Genomic DNA, 18901 nt, shown 5'->3' with positions numbered 1-18901 from the left:
TTCTCCCTCTCTCCCTACCACTCTATCTGAAGATAAAAATGCAAAAATGTCCTTGAGTGAGGATAAAAACAAAACAAAACCAAAAAACCCCATTGTTCCTGCCATCAGGGAGATTCCTTAGAGCCTAATTACTAAAACAAGGGGTGTGGGGCCCCAGTGTCTTAAATCACCATGAAAATCAGCAGAAACAGAACTACTGACATATGCAATAGGCCTTCCCCATGGGCCCCTTCTTTTATGCTTCAAGTCAGGAAGAGTTGACAGCATTTCACTTCCCCTTTGGCAAGACAAACCCAATGAAACCATTTAATTTAAAGGCTTTTTATTAGGAACCAGGGGATTGAGCTGCGTATCCCTCTATAACAGTCGAGAGCAGGTCACCAGGCCCAGGATGGAGAGGTTGTCAAAGGTGCTGTGGTGTGCTTTGTTACACTTGCTTAGGGCCTGGAAGGAAAGGTGGTGGCAACGGAGGTCGGCAATAACTGGTGTTAGCCAAAACACCAACAGCCTGGGGAGAGCCTTCTACCTTCCTTCCAACTCCACTCAAGGGTGGAGCACGCCAGGAGAGAGAATGTGGCTGGAGCGGGTGGGGCACAGCAGTGTTGTCTGAACCCCTGGCTTCATTCAGTGCTACTTCACTTGCCTGCTCTCCACTCTTCTTGCCGTTTAGTGATTAGGTATTTGAAGAACTCATACACAGACCATGCAATGGCTGTGGAGGGGATCTGGTAAATTACTCTGGCTTGCACCCCTCGGAAGTAGGCGGTCACACCACCTACTTGATATACCGTCCTGAAGGCACTAGCCATGCCTGTAATATGTCCTGTGAAATTTGAGTTCAAAGCCAGGGATTCCTGGGTGTTGAGCAGTGTTTTGCAAACGTCCAGTGGGGTTGTAACAGCGGCAGCTACAGCTCCTGCACAGGCTCCGGAGAGGACATGGGAGCTGGGGTTGTAACGTCTCTGGGGGTTAAAGTGCTCCTGCAGGAATTCATAGGTCATGAAATGAATGGCTTGGAAGGGAACGTTCATGGTCAGCTGGGTGGTGTAGCTGCGGTAAAAGGCCCCGGCCCCTTCATTTTGCCACACTGCCCGTACACAGTCTGTCACCCGGTGGTAAGGTGAGTTGTACATCTGCATCCTTTGCTTGACCACTGGTGATGCCATCAATGAGAAGGAAGAAATGGCGACAGCCACAGCAAATGTCCAGATTCAGAGTCCCAAGTGAGCAGATCAGCCAATGGAATGAAGACAGAAAAAAATATGAGTGAGCTGCCAGCCTCAGTTAAGGTTTCCCTTTTTTGAGAGAAAGGGATCAGAGAGGGTTGGTAAAAAGCCAAAAAATAATGGACCCACTTCCAGTAGGATTTCTTTAAAACCAGCTAAATAACACATAAGATAGAGGGTTTCCTTGAAATAAGTACTTATCTATCATTATTGTTACCTTTTTGTAACTCCCGAAACAAGAAATGACTCAGTGGCATGAACATCATAATGAATCCTCAGGTACTAAGAGCACCTAATTCTTACAACACAAGGATGGCTGTACCCTCCCACAGGAGAAAAGTGCTACCAAAAAGAAAACAAAATTCTTAGCCAACTGTGTGGCTTCAGTTTCCAAGTATCTCCTACTCCCCCACGTAGATGACCCGGTATGAGCTCTGTGGATCTTCACCTTAGCTTTGGCCGCTTCCACACTGTGGCCTTGCCCAGATAGGCAATGAACTGGAAGTTAAGGAACATGGCAATTATGCTATCCCTTCATATTTGAGTACCTCATTATCCAACTAAAATGCCAAGATCCAAGCCACAATGCAGGGACTGAACTCTACAATTTACCCTTTCCTATCCCAATGATCTTATTCTAACAAGGCAGTATTTTCAAATGTCAAAATCCATCTTCATCTCTTTGAAGAAAAGTGAAATAATCTGCTAATATTTCAGAAATCAATTCCACTACAAAGGGGACTTCCAAGAAGGCCCAGGAACAGGCCAAGTAGAGCCACATCTTTTTCCAGGGAAGCCCCAAAGATGAATTCAATCTCAGTGAACATGCTACTGGTCCAAGGGGCTCCTCCTTAATTTGGACAACATGGACGGAGTGCCCTCTAATGGTAAGATAAGGTAACACGGCAGAATGTTCCCACCAAAACTCAGGTGCTTCTCAATTTTCTTCTGCAAACCAGAAATAAAGGAAAAGCTCAGAGATGCAGATGCAGCTGCCCACAGAGGGAAAGGTTAAGGAATCATTACCTTCAGCTGGATTCATGGCTGCATCATGAAGTAATGTTGCTACACACCCGGCCGCACCTGCAAAGGAGAAAACAACTGCCACATGTAAGGCCTGCAGAGGGCGACTGATTCACTGAGGCCCCAGAGTGAAGGGAAGTGGCTGTGGTAACCACAGCAGGGTGAGGGAACGCTAAGAGAGTTCAAAAGATGGGAACTCACTGCTCCTACACTGTCCTGATAAATGAAGATATCTGTTCCCACCAACTTAGTAAAGTCATTAATGTACATCCATCCACATCTTAGAATACTAAGGGCAGACAGAATCAAAGAAAACAGCCCAGATTTTATCAATAAAGATTCCAAGACTAGGCCCTGGCTCAGTAGCTCAGTTAGAGCACTGTCCCCATACACCAAGGTTGCAGGTTCAATCCCCACTCAGAACACATACAAGAATCAACCAATGAATGCAAAAATAAGTGAAACAACAAACTGATGTTTCTCTCTCTAAAATAAATCTTTAGTTTTTCTTAAAAAAAAAAAAGATGGTTCCAAGAACAAATTCAGTCCATGCCCAAACAGGAAGCAGGTACGCTGCTGCTAGAGGATGCCAGCACACCAACTGCCTTCAGTGAAGGGCGAACACGAGGGGCAGGTGGCCAGGTCTTCACCACAGAATCTCACCTTCTATCCTGATGCCCCTGTGCAGTCCAACCTGCCTCCAAATCCTAACGTCTGCCCATCTAGACCTTTCCTTGGGTCCTGAACTACTGAATTCCTCATCCTCTGCTCTCAACACTCAATTTAGTTTTTTGACAATCCTCAATCTCCAGGCTGCTATCCATTCCCTTACTTCCACACGACTTTAGACAGAAGTCCCTTGGCCCCAGCCCCATTCACTTGTGGTTTTGTCATGTGCTCAATGACAAAAACTGCCTCTAGTCAGCTGGGATCCTGAAAAGGTGAGGCGAAGAGCTGGGGCTCCTTTAGTGTCTTCCTTGGGTGGCTGGGTCACCTCCGATCCTGCCCTGAGGAGCAGGACACCTCCCAACTACCAGGAAATATACAACAGGGGTAGTTCAGTGTGTCTCCACATTACCAGGGCATTAGAAGTTGATGCCAGGGAGATGAGAGGAAAGAGTCAAGCTGGTAGGTAAGGGAGGATATTGTAACCCTTTGTTGAGGTGCCCCAAAGGAGGGGTGGGGTTGAAGCAGCCGGTTGTCTGAGAACATCAGGTTTGGAAGTCCCTCCCTTATAATCTGGCCTACCCCAGCCCAAAGCTTCAGCTCCAAACCATGCTGAGACTGGAAAGCATTAACAGCAGCAAAGCCCAAAAAGTTAAGAAAATGGGGGAACCAGCACAGGAAGGCTCAATACCATTGGCAATATGGCTATTGCCCCCAGGATGGATTACATCACTCAATGTCTTTTTTAACTTTTCGTAGCAGGCAAAATAGAGGGCATGGGCAGGCCCTGCGCCTGTAGCTGTGACATTCAGCCCCCGCATGGGCCTCCACAGGCCCTCCGTTCTTATAATCCTCCAGAGGGCCTCCAACACATTGCGATAGCGGGCTGCTGGGTCGGGCTGTAGGCTCTGCATTCGGGTCTGAAATTACAGAAAGGAGAAATGCAATGTCAGTGATGCCAACTTCCTGCTTAACCTCAACACTCAGGCTTTGGGCACTAGGCAGACCTTCGTGAAATCAAGCCAGTGTGCAACAGTGATACCTGGCATCGTTTTCCTTCCTTCGAAATCTATCCAATCTTCTAAGCCTTGGATCTTTTTTTTCTAATCATTTATCACCCTAAGAACAGAATACCATTATTTCCCCCCAAGAATATTACCGCTTAGTAAGTGTCCTTGAACTCCAAAATGATTCAAAGCCCCAGCAATAAATATCAAGCCTGTGTTTCAGAAGTTGCTTTTGTGCCTTTACCTGTTAACCGAGCGGGACGTATAAATACGTCAAATGTTGCATACAGTGAGATACAAGACTTGCTGCGTAATTAAAAAGGGAATTCCCCAGTTAACAAGCTAATAACTCAGGCTAAGAATTCTTTACAAATGGATTCTAAAGTCAAGTATTTATTGCTTACACATATTTATGCATTTCTAAAGACTGATCCTGGGCCTGCTTCCTGACTAAATACTATACTGACCAATGAGATGATGCTGGCTCACCCTTTAATAAAACTGAGATAATATTTTTTTTATCCTCATCTGAGGACATTTTTCGATATTTTGTTCAGATAGAGTGGGAGGGAGGGAGGGAGGGAGGGAGAAACATCGACATGAAAGGGACACATTGAGTGGTTGCCACCGGTATGATCCAACCAGGGCCGGGGACAAACTGCAGCTGAGGTACGTGCCCTTAGCGGGAACCGAACCCGGGTCTCTCTGGATTGCAGGTGGATGCTCTAACCGCTGAGCCAAACCGGCCAGGGCTGACATTTTTACAGTATTGGCTTTGGCAGCTGGGTCTGTAAGATGAAGTCTTGGCAAAAGTAGCATCCCTAATAGATGTTGCTCTAACTTCCTGGGAAGAAAGTTTACCCTGAAACTATGAAGGTGGAAACCAACCTAGTCTCTAAAATTGAAGGGGCTTCCAGATTTGTAATCTAAATTGACCAAATCCCAAAATTGGCATCGGTAGATAACATCAGTCTCGGTGAAATATAATCCTTAGCATTTTTATTTTTATTTTATTTATTTCTTTTAATCCTTGGCATTTTTAGAGGATTCAAAGATTTGAATGAAATTTTATGGTAGACACCTGTTGTTGTTGTTTTTTTTGGTACATGCGCCTAGGGGGAACCGAACCTTGGACTCTCTGGTCCACAGGCCGATGCTTCAACGGCTGAGCCAAACCGGCCAGGGCTACACCTATTTTTTTTTTTCAACTTCTGTTACATGTAATACCATGAATGAATCCCACAGCCATAATGCTAAATGAAATGTCAGACACAAGAATATACACTGTATGATTCCATTTATATGAGTTTGTCAATGTAAGAAATGTCCAAACTTGCAGAGAATTTTTATAAGAGTTTATTTGAGCCAAACTGACAACATATGCCCCTGTGGGGAGCAAAACCTCAAATGCTCCCAGTAGACATTTTGTATGATATTCCTTGACAAAGTTTTACTAAAATTTGGGAAATAAATCTTATTTGAAACACTTCCTAAAGGGAAAGTGTCTCTGAAGGATGTCTCCCCCAATGAAGATCTCTTGTCTACTGACCCAATTCAAGGTTAAGGTGGCATGGGGACTAACAGAATATAAAACCAATATCTAGTGCCTGGAACACAGCAGGCACTCTGGATGTATTAGTTGAATGAATGAATGAATGAATGAAAGAATAAATGAATATTAGCTGTGTCTGTACCAGTTCAAAAAGTAGCAAATCAACCACTAATGCCCAAGTACAGTTTAAATTCCTACTTTTCACTCTAATGACTTATTGAATCTGCATTTAACAGCTTGAACCTTCCTGTTGGCCATCTGGAACCCAAGAGTACTGCCTTTTCTCAAGAGTATTGGAGAAAAGAAACTAACCAGATTAACAGGTCCCAGCTAGCCACAAGCAATCCACATTCCTCTATATTATTTCCTGCCTGCTACCAACAAAGAACTAGAAGCTTGAAAGGTTAATTACTGGAAGTTCAATCAGAAATACACAATATAACTTAACATACTTTAACACATTCATTTCCACTTCTCAAAAAAAAAAAAAAAAAAAGAAAACCACCCACAACTCATAAATATCCAATAAAGGGTGTGCATATTGATCTTTCACATCACCCAAGAGGTATAAAATCCATCAGATGAGTTATTCAGAGAGACTACAAGTTTTTGTTGGCTATGGCTACTAATTGATAAATTGGGCCTACTGGCTTTTGACAATTATTGTTTCCATAAGTTTGCTTGAAACTGATCTATATAGGGAGAATATTCAGAAACTGCATTGCTTTGTTGAAGTCAATAGCATACTTAAGTAACCAGTCTTGAAATGTCTGGGCTCAGAGGCCTGGAACCCTGCACCCCCAAGAGAAACCTGGATTGTAGGTAGGTAAGTTACTCTGAACATTTTACACATGTCTAAATCTAACTCACAATTCTAACTCAATAAACATAAACCCTTATGGAAGGCCCAGGCATAAGCTACACCAAATATAAAAATGAATATGGCTCCCCAAATGTGTGGGCCGATCTCTATTTTGGAAAAAGATGAAATTTCTAAGAATTAATAACCTTCAATATAAAAAGCCTGGCTTTGAAGAAAAGCCAAACAGACTAGTAGAGAGATAAGTGGTTTGGTAAAAGACAAGCCACATTTGAGTCAGAAAGCCTGAGTTTAAGCCCCAGCTTAGCTAAATGGGTAGTCTTGGGTATGTCAACCTGTCTGAGCTTCAACATTACCATCTATAGCATAAGACTAAGAATGGCTGGCTCATGAGGATTCAAAGAGTTAAGGCATGTAGAAGCCATTGGTAATTTATAAGGTACTAGAAATAGGCTTTTTATTGTATTTAAATATGACTCTCAGAAATATTAGTTCACATCTTAGAATTTACAGATCATGGCACGTTGTCTCATATAAGTCATTTCACAAATATGCAGAGGCAACTAACTGGTCCTTAACCACTAATAAATCAGGTTTAATTTAGTATTTTTTGTTTTCATTTTAGAGTTTCTCGGTGGCCCTGGCCAGCGTGCCTCAGTTGGTAGGAGCATCGTCTGGTAAACTGAAAGGTCATGAATTCCATTCCCAGTCAAGGACACATACCTGGGTTGCAGGTTCAATCCCTGGCCCTGGTCAGAGCACATTCGGGAGGCAATCAATGTTTCTCTCTCCCACTTTCCCTCTTTCTAAAAATCAATGAGAATGTCCTCAGGTAAAGATTAAAGTTTCTCTGTGGTTATAATTATTTATATGTACAGCTATTAATCCAAAGGTCATGTTTAGAAATGAGCACTATTGTGAAATTCTGTGCCTTGCTTGGTTCTGGAAATCTGCTTTTGAGATGTTGTATGGAAGGCTTGGGAGTCACACTGGAGTCAAATCATGTCTCTACCACTTAAACTACATGACCACGGACAAGTTATTTAACTTGCCTCCTTTTTTTCATCTGTACAATATTGAAAATGCTGTCTACTTCATAAAGTTATTTCAAAGATTAAATAAATGAGTATAAGTCATGTCAGACAGTGCTTGACAAATAAGGACAATTGTCATTTACTGACTATTTATTATTAGATGCAAGAAAATCAAATAAACCAATGTTTCCATTTCTTAATCTTTCATCAAATGTGTATAGATATCCATTTACATCTGGAGTTTGGAAAAATTCCCCCTTTTTAATTTTTTCTTTATTGATTTTAGAGAGGAAGGGAGAGGAAGAGAGAGATAGAAACATTGATGACTTGCCCTGGCCGGTTTGGCTCAGCGGTTAGAGCGTCGGCCTGCGGTCCGGAGAAACATTGATGACAGAGAACATCCATCAGCCACCTCCTACATGCCCCCCACTGAGGATCTGGCCCCTCGACTTGGGCATGTGCCCTGACTGGGAATTGAACCGGCGACCTCTTGGTGCGTGGGACGATGCTCAACCACTGAGACACACTGGCCAGGCCCCCTCTTTATTATGGGAGTAGATTATTTTCCTCACCACTACAGTGCCAAAAAAACAGCACCTTGGTGACTGGTGGGCAGTTCAGATGATTTTGAGATGAGTTCTGACAGCTTTGAGTTGTGGGGCCTATCCCTATGGATAAAGTCTGGTGCTTGCCTCTGAGACCCAGAAAAGGAAAACGGGGATTTATTTGGGTTTTCAAACTGCCCTATGACCATGGAAATAGTTGGCTGAGTAACTATGGCCTAGCAAGATTAGGCTGACTTCTCATGGTCCCTCCCAAGGATATTTTAAGTCGACTTGACCCAGATAAGTGACTGGGGGTACACAGGCTTGCACGACAAGAAGCAATGTCCGCTTTCGTTTGCTAACACTGTGGTTGCCCCACTGATACCTACCTGCCTCTAGTCTTAGGGGTACAGTTGGGCTGCTCTTCCTCTACCACTCATTATGGTAAAGAGGAAGAAGAGCAGCCCAGGGACAAGTGAACTGTGAAGCCTTTTCTGAATGAATACATTTACTTTCATGTCTGCACAAGTGTTTAACTTTCTTTTTTTTTTTTTTATCCTCACCAGAGGACATTTTTCCATTTTTTGTTCAGGTAGAGTGGGAGGGAGAGAGAGGAACAGAGAGAGAGAGAGAAACATCGATGTGAAAGGAACACATCGAGTGGCTGCCACCCGCACAACCGACCAGGGCCGGGGACAAACTGCAACCGAGGTACGTGCCCTTAGCGGGAACCGAACCCGGGTCTCTCAGGACCGCAGGCCGATGCTCTAACCGCTGAGCCAAACCGGCCAGGGCTGTTTAACTTTCTTACCGACACTAAATCCCACTGATCTCACCTAGTTCTTCTATCTAGTCATTTAAATCCCAGCATTAATGGCAAATGAAAATGATTCTTCTAAAATAGTTTTTGTTTTTAAAGATTCCTGAGCATTTTTTCTTCCAAATTAAAAAATTGTTTCTTTAATGTAGGGCGCTGAGGCATGACTATAATGTTGTATGACTAAGTTTTTTAAAAAAAATTCCAAAGCTTATGTAAATTACTAAGAAGTGTTATTCAAAAATACTGCAGTTACCTTGGAAGGCTAGAAGTGACTCCCAGCAATGCTGTGGCTAAACATTTCTGGAACTCTTCTTCAGAAGTGGTTCCCTTAGTGAATTTATCTGCCTCAGGAGTTCATTGGTCTCCTTACATTTGGTCCCACCTTATCTTTGACCTTAATTAGTATTAAGCATTTTGACCTCCCACCTTATCTAACATACTTGATTCTGAATGGTCTTAGTTACTAAAAAAAAAAAAAAAAAAAAAAAAATCAGTTCCATCCGTCACAGGACAAAGATTTGCCCCATTAGGGATATGCCCCCAAATATTCTAGAGACACTTCTAACAGAGGAATTTGTAAAATGTTTATAGCAACAATAGCATTATGTAAATACATGGAGTTGTAGTGTTATTTCTAAGTCCGTTACATTGTATTGTATTTTTCAAGTCATTACATAATTTTCATTGCATTCCTTGCTCTAGTTTTCATTTGATACCTATCCTGAAACAGAGTACCCCAGACCCTGCTCTTCACTCACAGTCTTAAGTATAGTGATGTTACTTTGCAGTTAGATCATACTAACTTTTGGATATATAGCATTAACAATTAACAGTCATTCAACCTAACCTCTATTACAGAAATGTCTGAATCTTTTTCATTTGTAGTTATCCATTTTACATTTCAATACTGTTAGAACATTAACCATCTTCTTCTCTAATGGATTTTACTGTTTATTTATATTCCTCCTAACTGACAAGGGCATTTAAAATTCTAATGTCCACTTTAGCCAAGGGCATTCACCACTCTTTCAATGGGTATTGCCCTGGTTAGGCTACCTTGCAATGTGCTAGAATCCTACTACCTACTCAGTGTCATCCACAAAGCTTAAAGAGCTCTTTCCCCATTTCCTCATCCACATTACTAATGAAAACATGAAACCGTACTGGAACCTGGGAAAAGCAGAAGAGACATTCTTTGCATTTCCCCAATATATCCTCTCCTCCTTTTGAATATATGACACTTTCCTAATTTGAGGAGAAAACATGCATCAAGGAGATAAAAGGATATTGTTTGACTATACCTTTAACAAGAAAAGGAGGCACCAGTCTCTGTCATATTTATTTCAGGAGACCCTCTCCAGTTTACTTCCCAATTTAGTTCTCATTTCTTTGGTGTTTGGTACCTTAGCTCATGCACAGGAATAAGATCTGTTAAGAATAATCTGTTCCCCTCTTCACCCAGCTTTCTTCAGAAGGTCCTGACTTCTATAACCACTAATCAGCCTGCTTGGCTATGGATGCAATTACTCGATTTACCTTCATCTAAATCATGCCCTCACATTGAGCCCAAATCACTTTCTTCACACTTAACATCCACTTTCTGATATCCTAATGCTTCCCTTCTAGGCAACTTTTCCCTTTTTGTTAACTTAAGATGGCTAAAGGAATACACTATCAATTCCATCTCTCAGATGGGAGCTGGTGTGCTCCCTGCATATACACAATCCTAATCCCAGCTCAATTTTCATGTTCAGGAAATAGGTGGGGTGTCACACTTGCTGCACAGAGAAACCGAAACCTTTTCCTGAACAAGTCTTTCCCACATTATTTCCAGTCTGGTACTCTGAATTATGACTGCACAATGATTTCCAATCACTCATGGGTTAGATTTATTAAGAAAACCTTTTATCTAGCTGAGAGATCCCAGATTCTGGTTCCTGCCCACTTTTAAGGGAAGACACAGCAAGGAACTGGTAAAAACGCATGTTCTCAAGCTACTAAAGGTCTGATTCATGCCAGTTGGCTTCACCTTAATCAAATTAGTAGCACTTACCTGTTCTCATCCCATCCCACCCTATTCCTGTTTAGTCCCAGCTGAGATCCAGAGCTTGGGCTGTCAGATTTTCGTTCCAGAGTCCCGATTCAGATCTCACTGAAGGTTACAAATGGGTCCTGGTTCCTGACTGGGATCAACTCCTAGCCGGGACCTTGCTTGCATGGAGTATCGGTCGAATTGGGTGGTGGTGGCAGGAGCCAGGAAGGAACTCATGTCGGCTCCGGCTCTCCGCCGGGATCCTGGCTCCTGACTGGACCCAGGGGTCGGGTCAGCCCCAGGTCGGGTTCGGAGCCGGTCCAAGTCTCACCTTGACGCAGTCGATGGGGTACATCACGCAGTGCTCCAGAATCCCTGCCACGGCGCCCGCCACCATGTGCGTGGTGACAGTGGCTCCAGCCGGCAGCGCCTCGTAGTCCGGGCCGGAGTCCGGATCCTGCCGTACCGGGGGCCTGCAGGCCCCGGCCTCCCCGCCGCCGGCCCCCCGGCCCACGCCCCGCTGCAGCCACCCGTCCAACAGCGCCGACTCCCCGGGGCTCCGCCCCGGCCCAGCCGCTGGCCCCCCCGCCACACCGCCAGCACCCCTCCCTTCTAACTCCATCCACCCGGGCCAGCTGCGGCGCCCACCCTCGCCGCCGCCGCCGCCGCCGCCGCCGCCGACCCCCGGCCCCGTAGCGTCTGCCACAGGCGCGGCCCAGAGAGCCCCAGGCCTCCAGCTCCCGCTTAGCCCCCGCGGACACGCCCCCACAGCCAGTCATTGGTGCCGCCGCCAAATTAGCCCAGCCCCTTTGGTTACGTAGAAAAATCTGTCTGCAGTATTAGTGAGGTTGCCTGTCATTCTTCCCCCCCGCGGCGTTGCTACCACTGAGATCCCACCCCTTTCCCTTTGATCTTGGAAGATTCTTGTTTATTGGCCACTGATTGGCCGACAAATAAAACTTAAGGCTTAACTTTGATAGGCTCAACCACCCTTGATACTTGACCGCGGCCATTGGCCCGCACCACGTCGGGATCCGATTGGCTAAATAAAAGAGAGTGTAGCGCCCAGAGGAGATAGAGGCTGGATTTGCGCCTCAGACCGACGCCTGTAGAGCTGTCGGCGCTGCGGGTCGGATCGCCCTCAGGACCGATGCCAGGCTTCAAGGTCAAACCGCTGACAGCTGCCGTTAGGACCCGGGCTCGAGCGCCCGCCCCAAATCCCGAGACGCGCGGGTCTCTAGGCCTCCAGCTCTGTTCCCGCGGGATCTTGGGGTGGCGAGAGGCGGAGCTCGGCTGAGCCGGGCATCCCCTGGCACGGCCTGTGGGTCTGTTCGGGAACCTGTTGCGACATGCGGGCGGCGGCTCTTTGGGCTCCGGTCGGGTCCGGAGTGTTGGCCCTCCCGGGCCGCGCACAAGCTGACTCCTGAGGGCACGGTGTTCCTCAGGCCCCAGCACCCGCACTGAGCTTGCATCCGAAGTAGCCCGGTAGACCCCGGAGTTGTTGAATGAATGAGTTCTCCGCGTGCCCGCTGTCAGGGGGCCCTCCGCCAGGCGGAGAGCTGGAGGCCAAGAAGCCAGATGTCGAAATAGGGCGGGATGATTTTGAAATGTCAGCAGGTGGAGAGGCCGGACTGCTCAAACACAGCGGGGAAAGTACGGCAACTGTGGGGAAGCTCGGACGTACAGTTTATCCCGGAGCTGACGCCCTGGTGCGAACTCCACCGCCCGCTGATAATGGTCTTTCGTGAAAAGACCGCTCCCTCCCAGGCGGGTCGGCTGGAGTCTGAGGGGCGCTCACTGGTTAAAGAACAAGGCCAGCAATTCCCAGCCGCGAGCACCACCTCCTTGGCCGTGACGTTGCACGGGACCTAGCAGGCTCGGTTGAGTAATACAGGCACTTTCCCCACACCGATCTACCCGGCATCGTCAGTCTGCATTCACTGGAGTGTGTTTGCACAATCTTCCCGCTGCCTTTACTACCTATTTTACTGGACGATGATGCAATTGTGAACTTTTCAGTCTGATTGTACTTTTCCTTAGATAAGAAAGTTTTCCTTTTTCGCTCTAAAACTTAACCCTTCTTTGGGCCTCTGAATTTTTGTTTTGTTTGTTTAAAAACATTTTTTTTTTTAACTCATCTATTATCTTCCTCTTCAACACTGATTTATTAACGTTTGAGTCTCCACCTTTTGGGAAATAACGAAGCTACAGATCCTCGTCTCTTCCCCCTGCCCCCCACCTCCCACCTGCCGAATACGCACAAAATTTCGCATGTAATTTCTGAGTTTGCAGATTCTCTGAAAGTGACCTGTGGACCCCTAAGGGTCCCTTAATCTAAGTTTAAAAATCCCTCCTCTAGAGCATGTCCAATATTTCCTCTTCTCTAGCTCATTTCCCTTGGAAATTGATCTCAAAAAGAAACCCACTCGCCCTGGCCGGTTTGGTGCAGCGGTTGGAGCATTGACCTGCGGACCAGAGAGTCCTGGGTTCAGTTCCCGCTAGGGGCACATACATACATACATACATACATACATACATACATACGTCCCACTCATCCTGCAAGAGTACTAATTCTCTTTACTGCCAAACTACTACAAATTCAATTACGAATGATGTATACCTGTTGTGTCCTTTCTTTTCTAAAGCTCTACATTGTTACACTTCATCAGTGGTCACAAATGGCCTTTCCAAATCTGATTGTCTTTTTCTTATTCCCATTTTTCTTGACAACGACACTTACCCCCTTTCTCCCCCCATTGACCCATCTCACTTTTTCCTAGTTTCAGGAACCATTCTATCCTACCTTTTAGACATATCAGTCTCCTACACTTCTCTACTGAGGGGGAACATTCCTACAGATTTAAGGCTACTTGTTCACCTTTAATACCATTCCAAATCTGTTTTCTTCATTAAAGTCCTATATGTATTTCTCTTATTGCATACTTTTTAACGGAAATTTCCATGTGAACATTCAGTTAGTATTTACTGAGTACTAACTCTGTGCCTGACACTGTACTTGAAGCTGGTGGTACAGGATAGATTCCATGTTCTCATGTAGTTTACTTTTTTTTTTTTTGCTGGCTGCTTGTCATTTATTTTCCACTTGGTACAAGGCACACGGTTATGGGTTGTCATGAAGACTGTGTATGGTTTGGATAGTAAAGAGTGGGGCTCTCATAACTTCCTCTCTGGTGTTTTGCTGTTTTGATATAAAAGAGTCCAGCCCTGGCTGGTTTGGTTCAGCGGTTAGAGCGTCGGCCTGCGGTCCTGAGAGACCCGGGTTCCGTTCCCGCTAGGGGCGCGTACCTCTGTTGCAGTTTGTCCCCGGCCCTGGTCGGTTGTGTGGGTGGCAGCCACTCGATGTGTTCCTTTCACATCGATGTTTCTCTCTCTCTCCCTGTTCCTCTCTCTCCCTGTTCCTCTCTCTCCCTCCCACTCTACCTGAACAAAAAATGGAAAAATGTCCTGAGGATAAAAAAAACAAAAACAAACAAACAAACTAAATAAAAGAGTCCAACTGCCCTGGCCAGTTTGGCTCAGCAGTTAGAGCATCAGCCTGCAGACCAACGAGTCACAGGTTTGATTCTGGTCAAGGGCATGTACCTCTGTTGCCGTTGGACCTGGGCCCTGGAGGCAGCCAGTGGATGTGTCCCTCTCACCTGATGTTTCTCTCTCTCCCTCCGCCCCCTCTATCTGAAGATAAATAGAAAAATATCCTCAGGTGAAAATTAAAAACAAACAAACGAGCCCACTACTTCTGCTCGCAACAGCACGCAGAGTCTGTGTGATGCACTGGGGTGGGGAGAAGGGGAAGGAAGAATTGGAGGAGGGCCCTGGCCGATTTGGCTCAGTGGTTAGAGCGTCGGCCTGCGATCCAGAGAGACCCGGGTTCGGTTCCCGCTAAGGGCACGTGCCTCGGTTGCAGTTTGTCCCCTGCCCTGGTTGGGTCGTGCGGGTGGCAACCAGTCGATGTGTCCCTTTCAGGTCGATATTTCTCTCTCTCTCTCCCTCCCACTCTACCTGAACAAAATATCGAAAAATGTCCTCGGGTGAGGATAAAAAAAAAAAAGAAGAAGAATTGGAGGAGGGAGGTGCTCAAAAGAGCCTCTGGAAGTCTGGTGGCTGGTGGTGGCCACTCAGGATGGGGGCCCGGCATTGGCTTTGCTGCACTGGCTGCCAGGCTGCTTCCTTGTAGCTTCCTGAGTCAGGTCACAGATGATCATGCTGCTGGCGGCCTGGGGGGATTCTGAGGACTCTTGGGATTCCAACACTGTGGCCATGAATGCGACAGTGGACTTCCCAAAAAAGAAGCTCGCCCACCAGTGACCTGGGTCAGCCTTGCGGAGACAGGTGGTGGGGGGGTGGCTTCCCCAGGGCACTGGCACCTCCTCGGGAGTTGTTACTGGAAGTGGAACCAGGAGGCACTGGTAGTCATAGTCGTGCATGGCCACGAGAGAGCCGCTGGAGTGGGTGGCTGCCATGCTCTTGCTTGGGGACTGGTAGAAACCTCCACCGTGACTCCTTGAGGGCCTTGGCGCGCTATAGAGAGTGGCGGGGGCCGGGGCCACAGAGCCCATTTGCAGAGGAGACCCGAGGCCATTTCCACGGGCAGGACAATTGGGATTGTGGAGCTTACTTTTTAATGGGGGTAGGGAGACAGACAAATAAAAAAAATATCAGGTACTAAGCCCATAGCTGAAATAGGGAGGTGTGATAAAATGTGACTGGGTGCCTACATTTATATGTCCAGGAAAGGCCTTTCTGCGATGACACTTAGTGTGAAATTCTGAGTGACAGGTAGGAGGAGCTCAGTATGGACCCAGAGAAGAGCAATCTAGAACACAGTAGACACAACAATCCTAAGGTGAGAACAAGATTGGTGTATGAAGGAACAGAAACAAGCCCAATGTCGCTGGAGTATGTTGAGTGAGGAGAAGTGATACAAAATGAGGAAAGTTAGGTAGAAGGTGATTATCCACCTTAATTTCTGACTTAGCATGTCCAATCCCATCTCAGCCTTTCCACTCTCTAACCAATTCCTCCAAAATGTTCCTTTTCTACAAAAGTCTTCCCTGTTTGTCCAATCAGACTCTAAAGCTGAGAAGCTTTTTGGACTACTACTTAAGATTAACTATTCTAAAACCTTCCTTTATTTTATGCTCCCATTTTCCTTCCTATTGACGTACTTTCTCCAATGTCTCCTATCTTGAACAATTAGCTTCTCAACCTGACAACCCTTATATGCTGATACCTATCTGATCAGTTACACGTCTCGGATGACAAAGGAGAGAATGCATGAGTATGAGTTTTACTGCTCAAACTCATGTTGTTAACGTCTCAGGAAATTGTGCTGTGAGTATTTTCATGGTTTTTTGCTTTTGTTGCTGCTTATTATTGTTGAGTTTTCATTTTTTACTATACATTTGATTTCCTTTTTGTTAAATTTTCATTTACATTTCATGTCCTTTTTGTTTTTAAAGTGTTTATAGATTAAACAGTACATTAGACATATAGTGTATATAAGAAAGGTTAAAACAGAGAATCATTTGGGGGTCTGGAATGGATGCATTTAATCGACATTATTGCTAATTGGAAAAATGATTCAGTTTTCAAACAGCCTTCCACAACAAATTAAATTCGAGAACCGAGGTTCCACTGTACCTGATCACTTTACATCTATATTGTTATAACTCTCTGAAAGGCCTCCCTACCTCAAAGGTCCTCTAACTTTACCAGTATTTTGATTCCCTTCCTTCCAGGTATGTGGTAAGATTATTCCTCCCACCTCCTTAAAGTTAGGCATGGTCATGGGATTTGCTTTGGTCAATGAAATGTAAGAGAAGCAGGAGAGCCACATATTAACTTCCCCTGTCACATGAGTGCTGATGTTCAAATGATGGTGGCTCCATCAGCCCAATGAGGATAATAAGCAGAATCCCCTACTTGCCACCTACTTCATGGATTGGTTACCTCCTACATGACCCCAACCTGGGCTCGGGATCCAACCTGCAACCCAGGTATGTGACCTGACCAAGAATCAAACCAGTGACCTCTCGGTACATGGTTCAACGCTCAACCACTGAGCCACACTGGCTGGGCATGTGCCCTTGACTAAAATTGAAACTGAGAGCCTTTGGTCTGCATTTATCAAAGAATAATTGTTTCTTAGGGAGATTCCCCTTAGAACAAAGCAAAAAGAGCATAATTAGATATAAAGGTGGTAGTGCCTTATTTCATTCAAGTGTCATATTCATGGCAAGATCTAGTCATCTGTCTTAGAACTAAGATATTCAAGATTTTTAGAGATTCATTCTGGGAAGTAATAACATGCTACAAAGCGCAATGCTCCTTCCCTGGTCAGAAACAAGAAAGAGTTGAGTGATACTTTCAACTTACTCATGTCTCAGCTTGGGTGTCAATTTAATATTTTGCATTATTTCCAGAAGTATAGGGTAAGTATTAGTTTTCACAGATCAATACTATTAAAAGGGTTAATTTTACGTTATGCGACTTTCACCTCAATTTAAAAAACAAAAGATTGCCCTGGCCGGTTTGGCTCAGAGGTTAGAGCATCGGCCTGTGGTCCAGAGAGACCCGGGTTCGGTCCCACTAAGGGCATGTACCTCAGTTGCAGTTTGTCCCCGGCCTGGTTGGTCATGTGGGTGGCAGCCACTCAATGTGTCCTTTTCCCATCGATGTTTCTCTCTCTCTTCCTCTCTCCTCCTCTCTCTTCCTCCCACTCTATCTGAATTTAAAAAATGGAAAAATGTCCTCGGGTTAGGATAAAAAAAAAAAAAGATTGACTAGCATCCAACAGATGAACTGAATAAGCATCTCATTATCCTCACACATGTCTGTGCCTCTGTAATGCCAAGCAGCAGTTCTAAACCAGTCATACAGGTCCCGGGTTGCCCCACATCAACTTGAAGAAAACCTACTTTGGACCAAAGTGAAAGATCAGGAAAGTGATTGCTAATGGACACAAAGTTTATTTTTGTTTGATACAAATGTTTTAAAGTTATATTGTGATTATGGTTGCATAACCCTGTGAATATACTAAAAATCATTGAAGTGAATTTTCTTGTATAAGAAATATCTCAATGAAGCTGTTTTTTTAAAAAGTAAAAGATCTGCCTGGCCAGTGTGGCTCAGTGGTTGAGCGTTGACCCATGCACCAAGAGGTTGTCAGTTCTATTCCTGATCAGGGCACATGCCCAGGTTATGGGCCAAATCCCCAGTGGGGTCATGCAGGAGGCAGCCAATCGATGTTCTCTCTCATCGATGATCGATGTTTCTATCTCTCTCTCTAGAAATGAATAAAGAAAAAATTTTCAAAACCTGAAAAATATATGTGAGATAAATTTTTTTTTAAAAAGTAAAAGATCTAATTGAGGTATGTTGAAGACTAACTGTTGGAACTTCAGTTGCAGTTTCATCAACCTTTAAGCAATAAACTGTTTCCCTTTGCACATCTTATTTTGAGGAGGAGTTACAGTAATCATACCATCCTTTTTTATTAAAGTATCTCTTAAAGGGTCATATTTCTAAAAGAAAAAAAGGCAAAACAAGGAAAAGTACTAATTTTGATCTAGCTATGAGACAAACATAATATCATCTTTGGATCACAGGCTAAAATCCAGAAAAATTACTTTATCTGCATTGGTTCTTATCTAGTAGGAAGTTTCAGTTCATTTTATACTCAAATTAAGTTGAAACAGATACAGTTAGAAAAAATATTTGATATGATAAATTCATATTCATTTCTATTTGTACACAAATCTCACTGTTACTGCTCCCTCCCCCCACCATTTATTAATTTTTAATATATCTTTAGCTGGGCAGAAACATGTTGTAAATTCTTTTTTTTTTTTTATCCTCACCTAAGGATATTTTTCCATTTTTGTTAAGATAGAATGGGAGGGAGGGATGGAGAGAGAGAAAGAAACATCGAGGTGAAAGTGACACATCGAGTGGCTGCCTCCCGCACAACCCCCACCAGGGTCGGGGACAAATTGCAACTGAGGTACATGCCCTTGATCAGAATCAAACCTGCGACTCATTGGTCCACAGGCCGACACTCTAACTGCTGAGCAAAACTGGCCAGGACACATGTTGTAAATTCTATAAATAATTCCCCCAAATAATTATTTTCACAGTGTACCTACTAGTCATATAA

General features: G+C 44.7%; 1 protein-coding gene and 1 pseudogene across 1 annotated transcript; both read right to left on the bottom strand.

Moving 5' to 3' along the window:
- Positions 1–305: 305 nt before the first annotated feature.
- SLC25A28 (solute carrier family 25 member 28) lies at positions 306–11445 on the bottom strand. The gene is made up of 4 exons (XM_036265084.1): positions 11057–11445; positions 3607–3835; positions 2253–2309; positions 306–1153 (listed from the first exon to the last, which is right to left on the bottom strand). Exons 1-4 carry the CDS (start codon positions 11345–11347, stop codon positions 636–638), a joined length of 1095 nt encoding a protein of 364 aa, XP_036120977.1. The 5' UTR covers positions 11348–11445; the 3' UTR covers positions 306–635.
- A 3416-nt stretch (positions 11446–14861) lies between these two features.
- LOC118631994 lies at positions 14862–15206 on the bottom strand (annotated as a pseudogene).
- Positions 15207–18901: the final 3695 nt, after the last annotated feature.

Source organism: Molossus molossus, unplaced genomic scaffold, assembly GCF_014108415.1.
Source record: "Molossus molossus isolate mMolMol1 unplaced genomic scaffold, mMolMol1.p scaffold_m16_p_17, whole genome shotgun sequence".
Classification (NCBI taxonomy): Eukaryota; Metazoa; Chordata; class Mammalia; order Chiroptera; family Molossidae; genus Molossus; species Molossus molossus.
The sequence above is the reverse complement of the archived record's forward strand: the minus strand, read 5'-3'. Positions and strand labels throughout refer to the sequence as shown.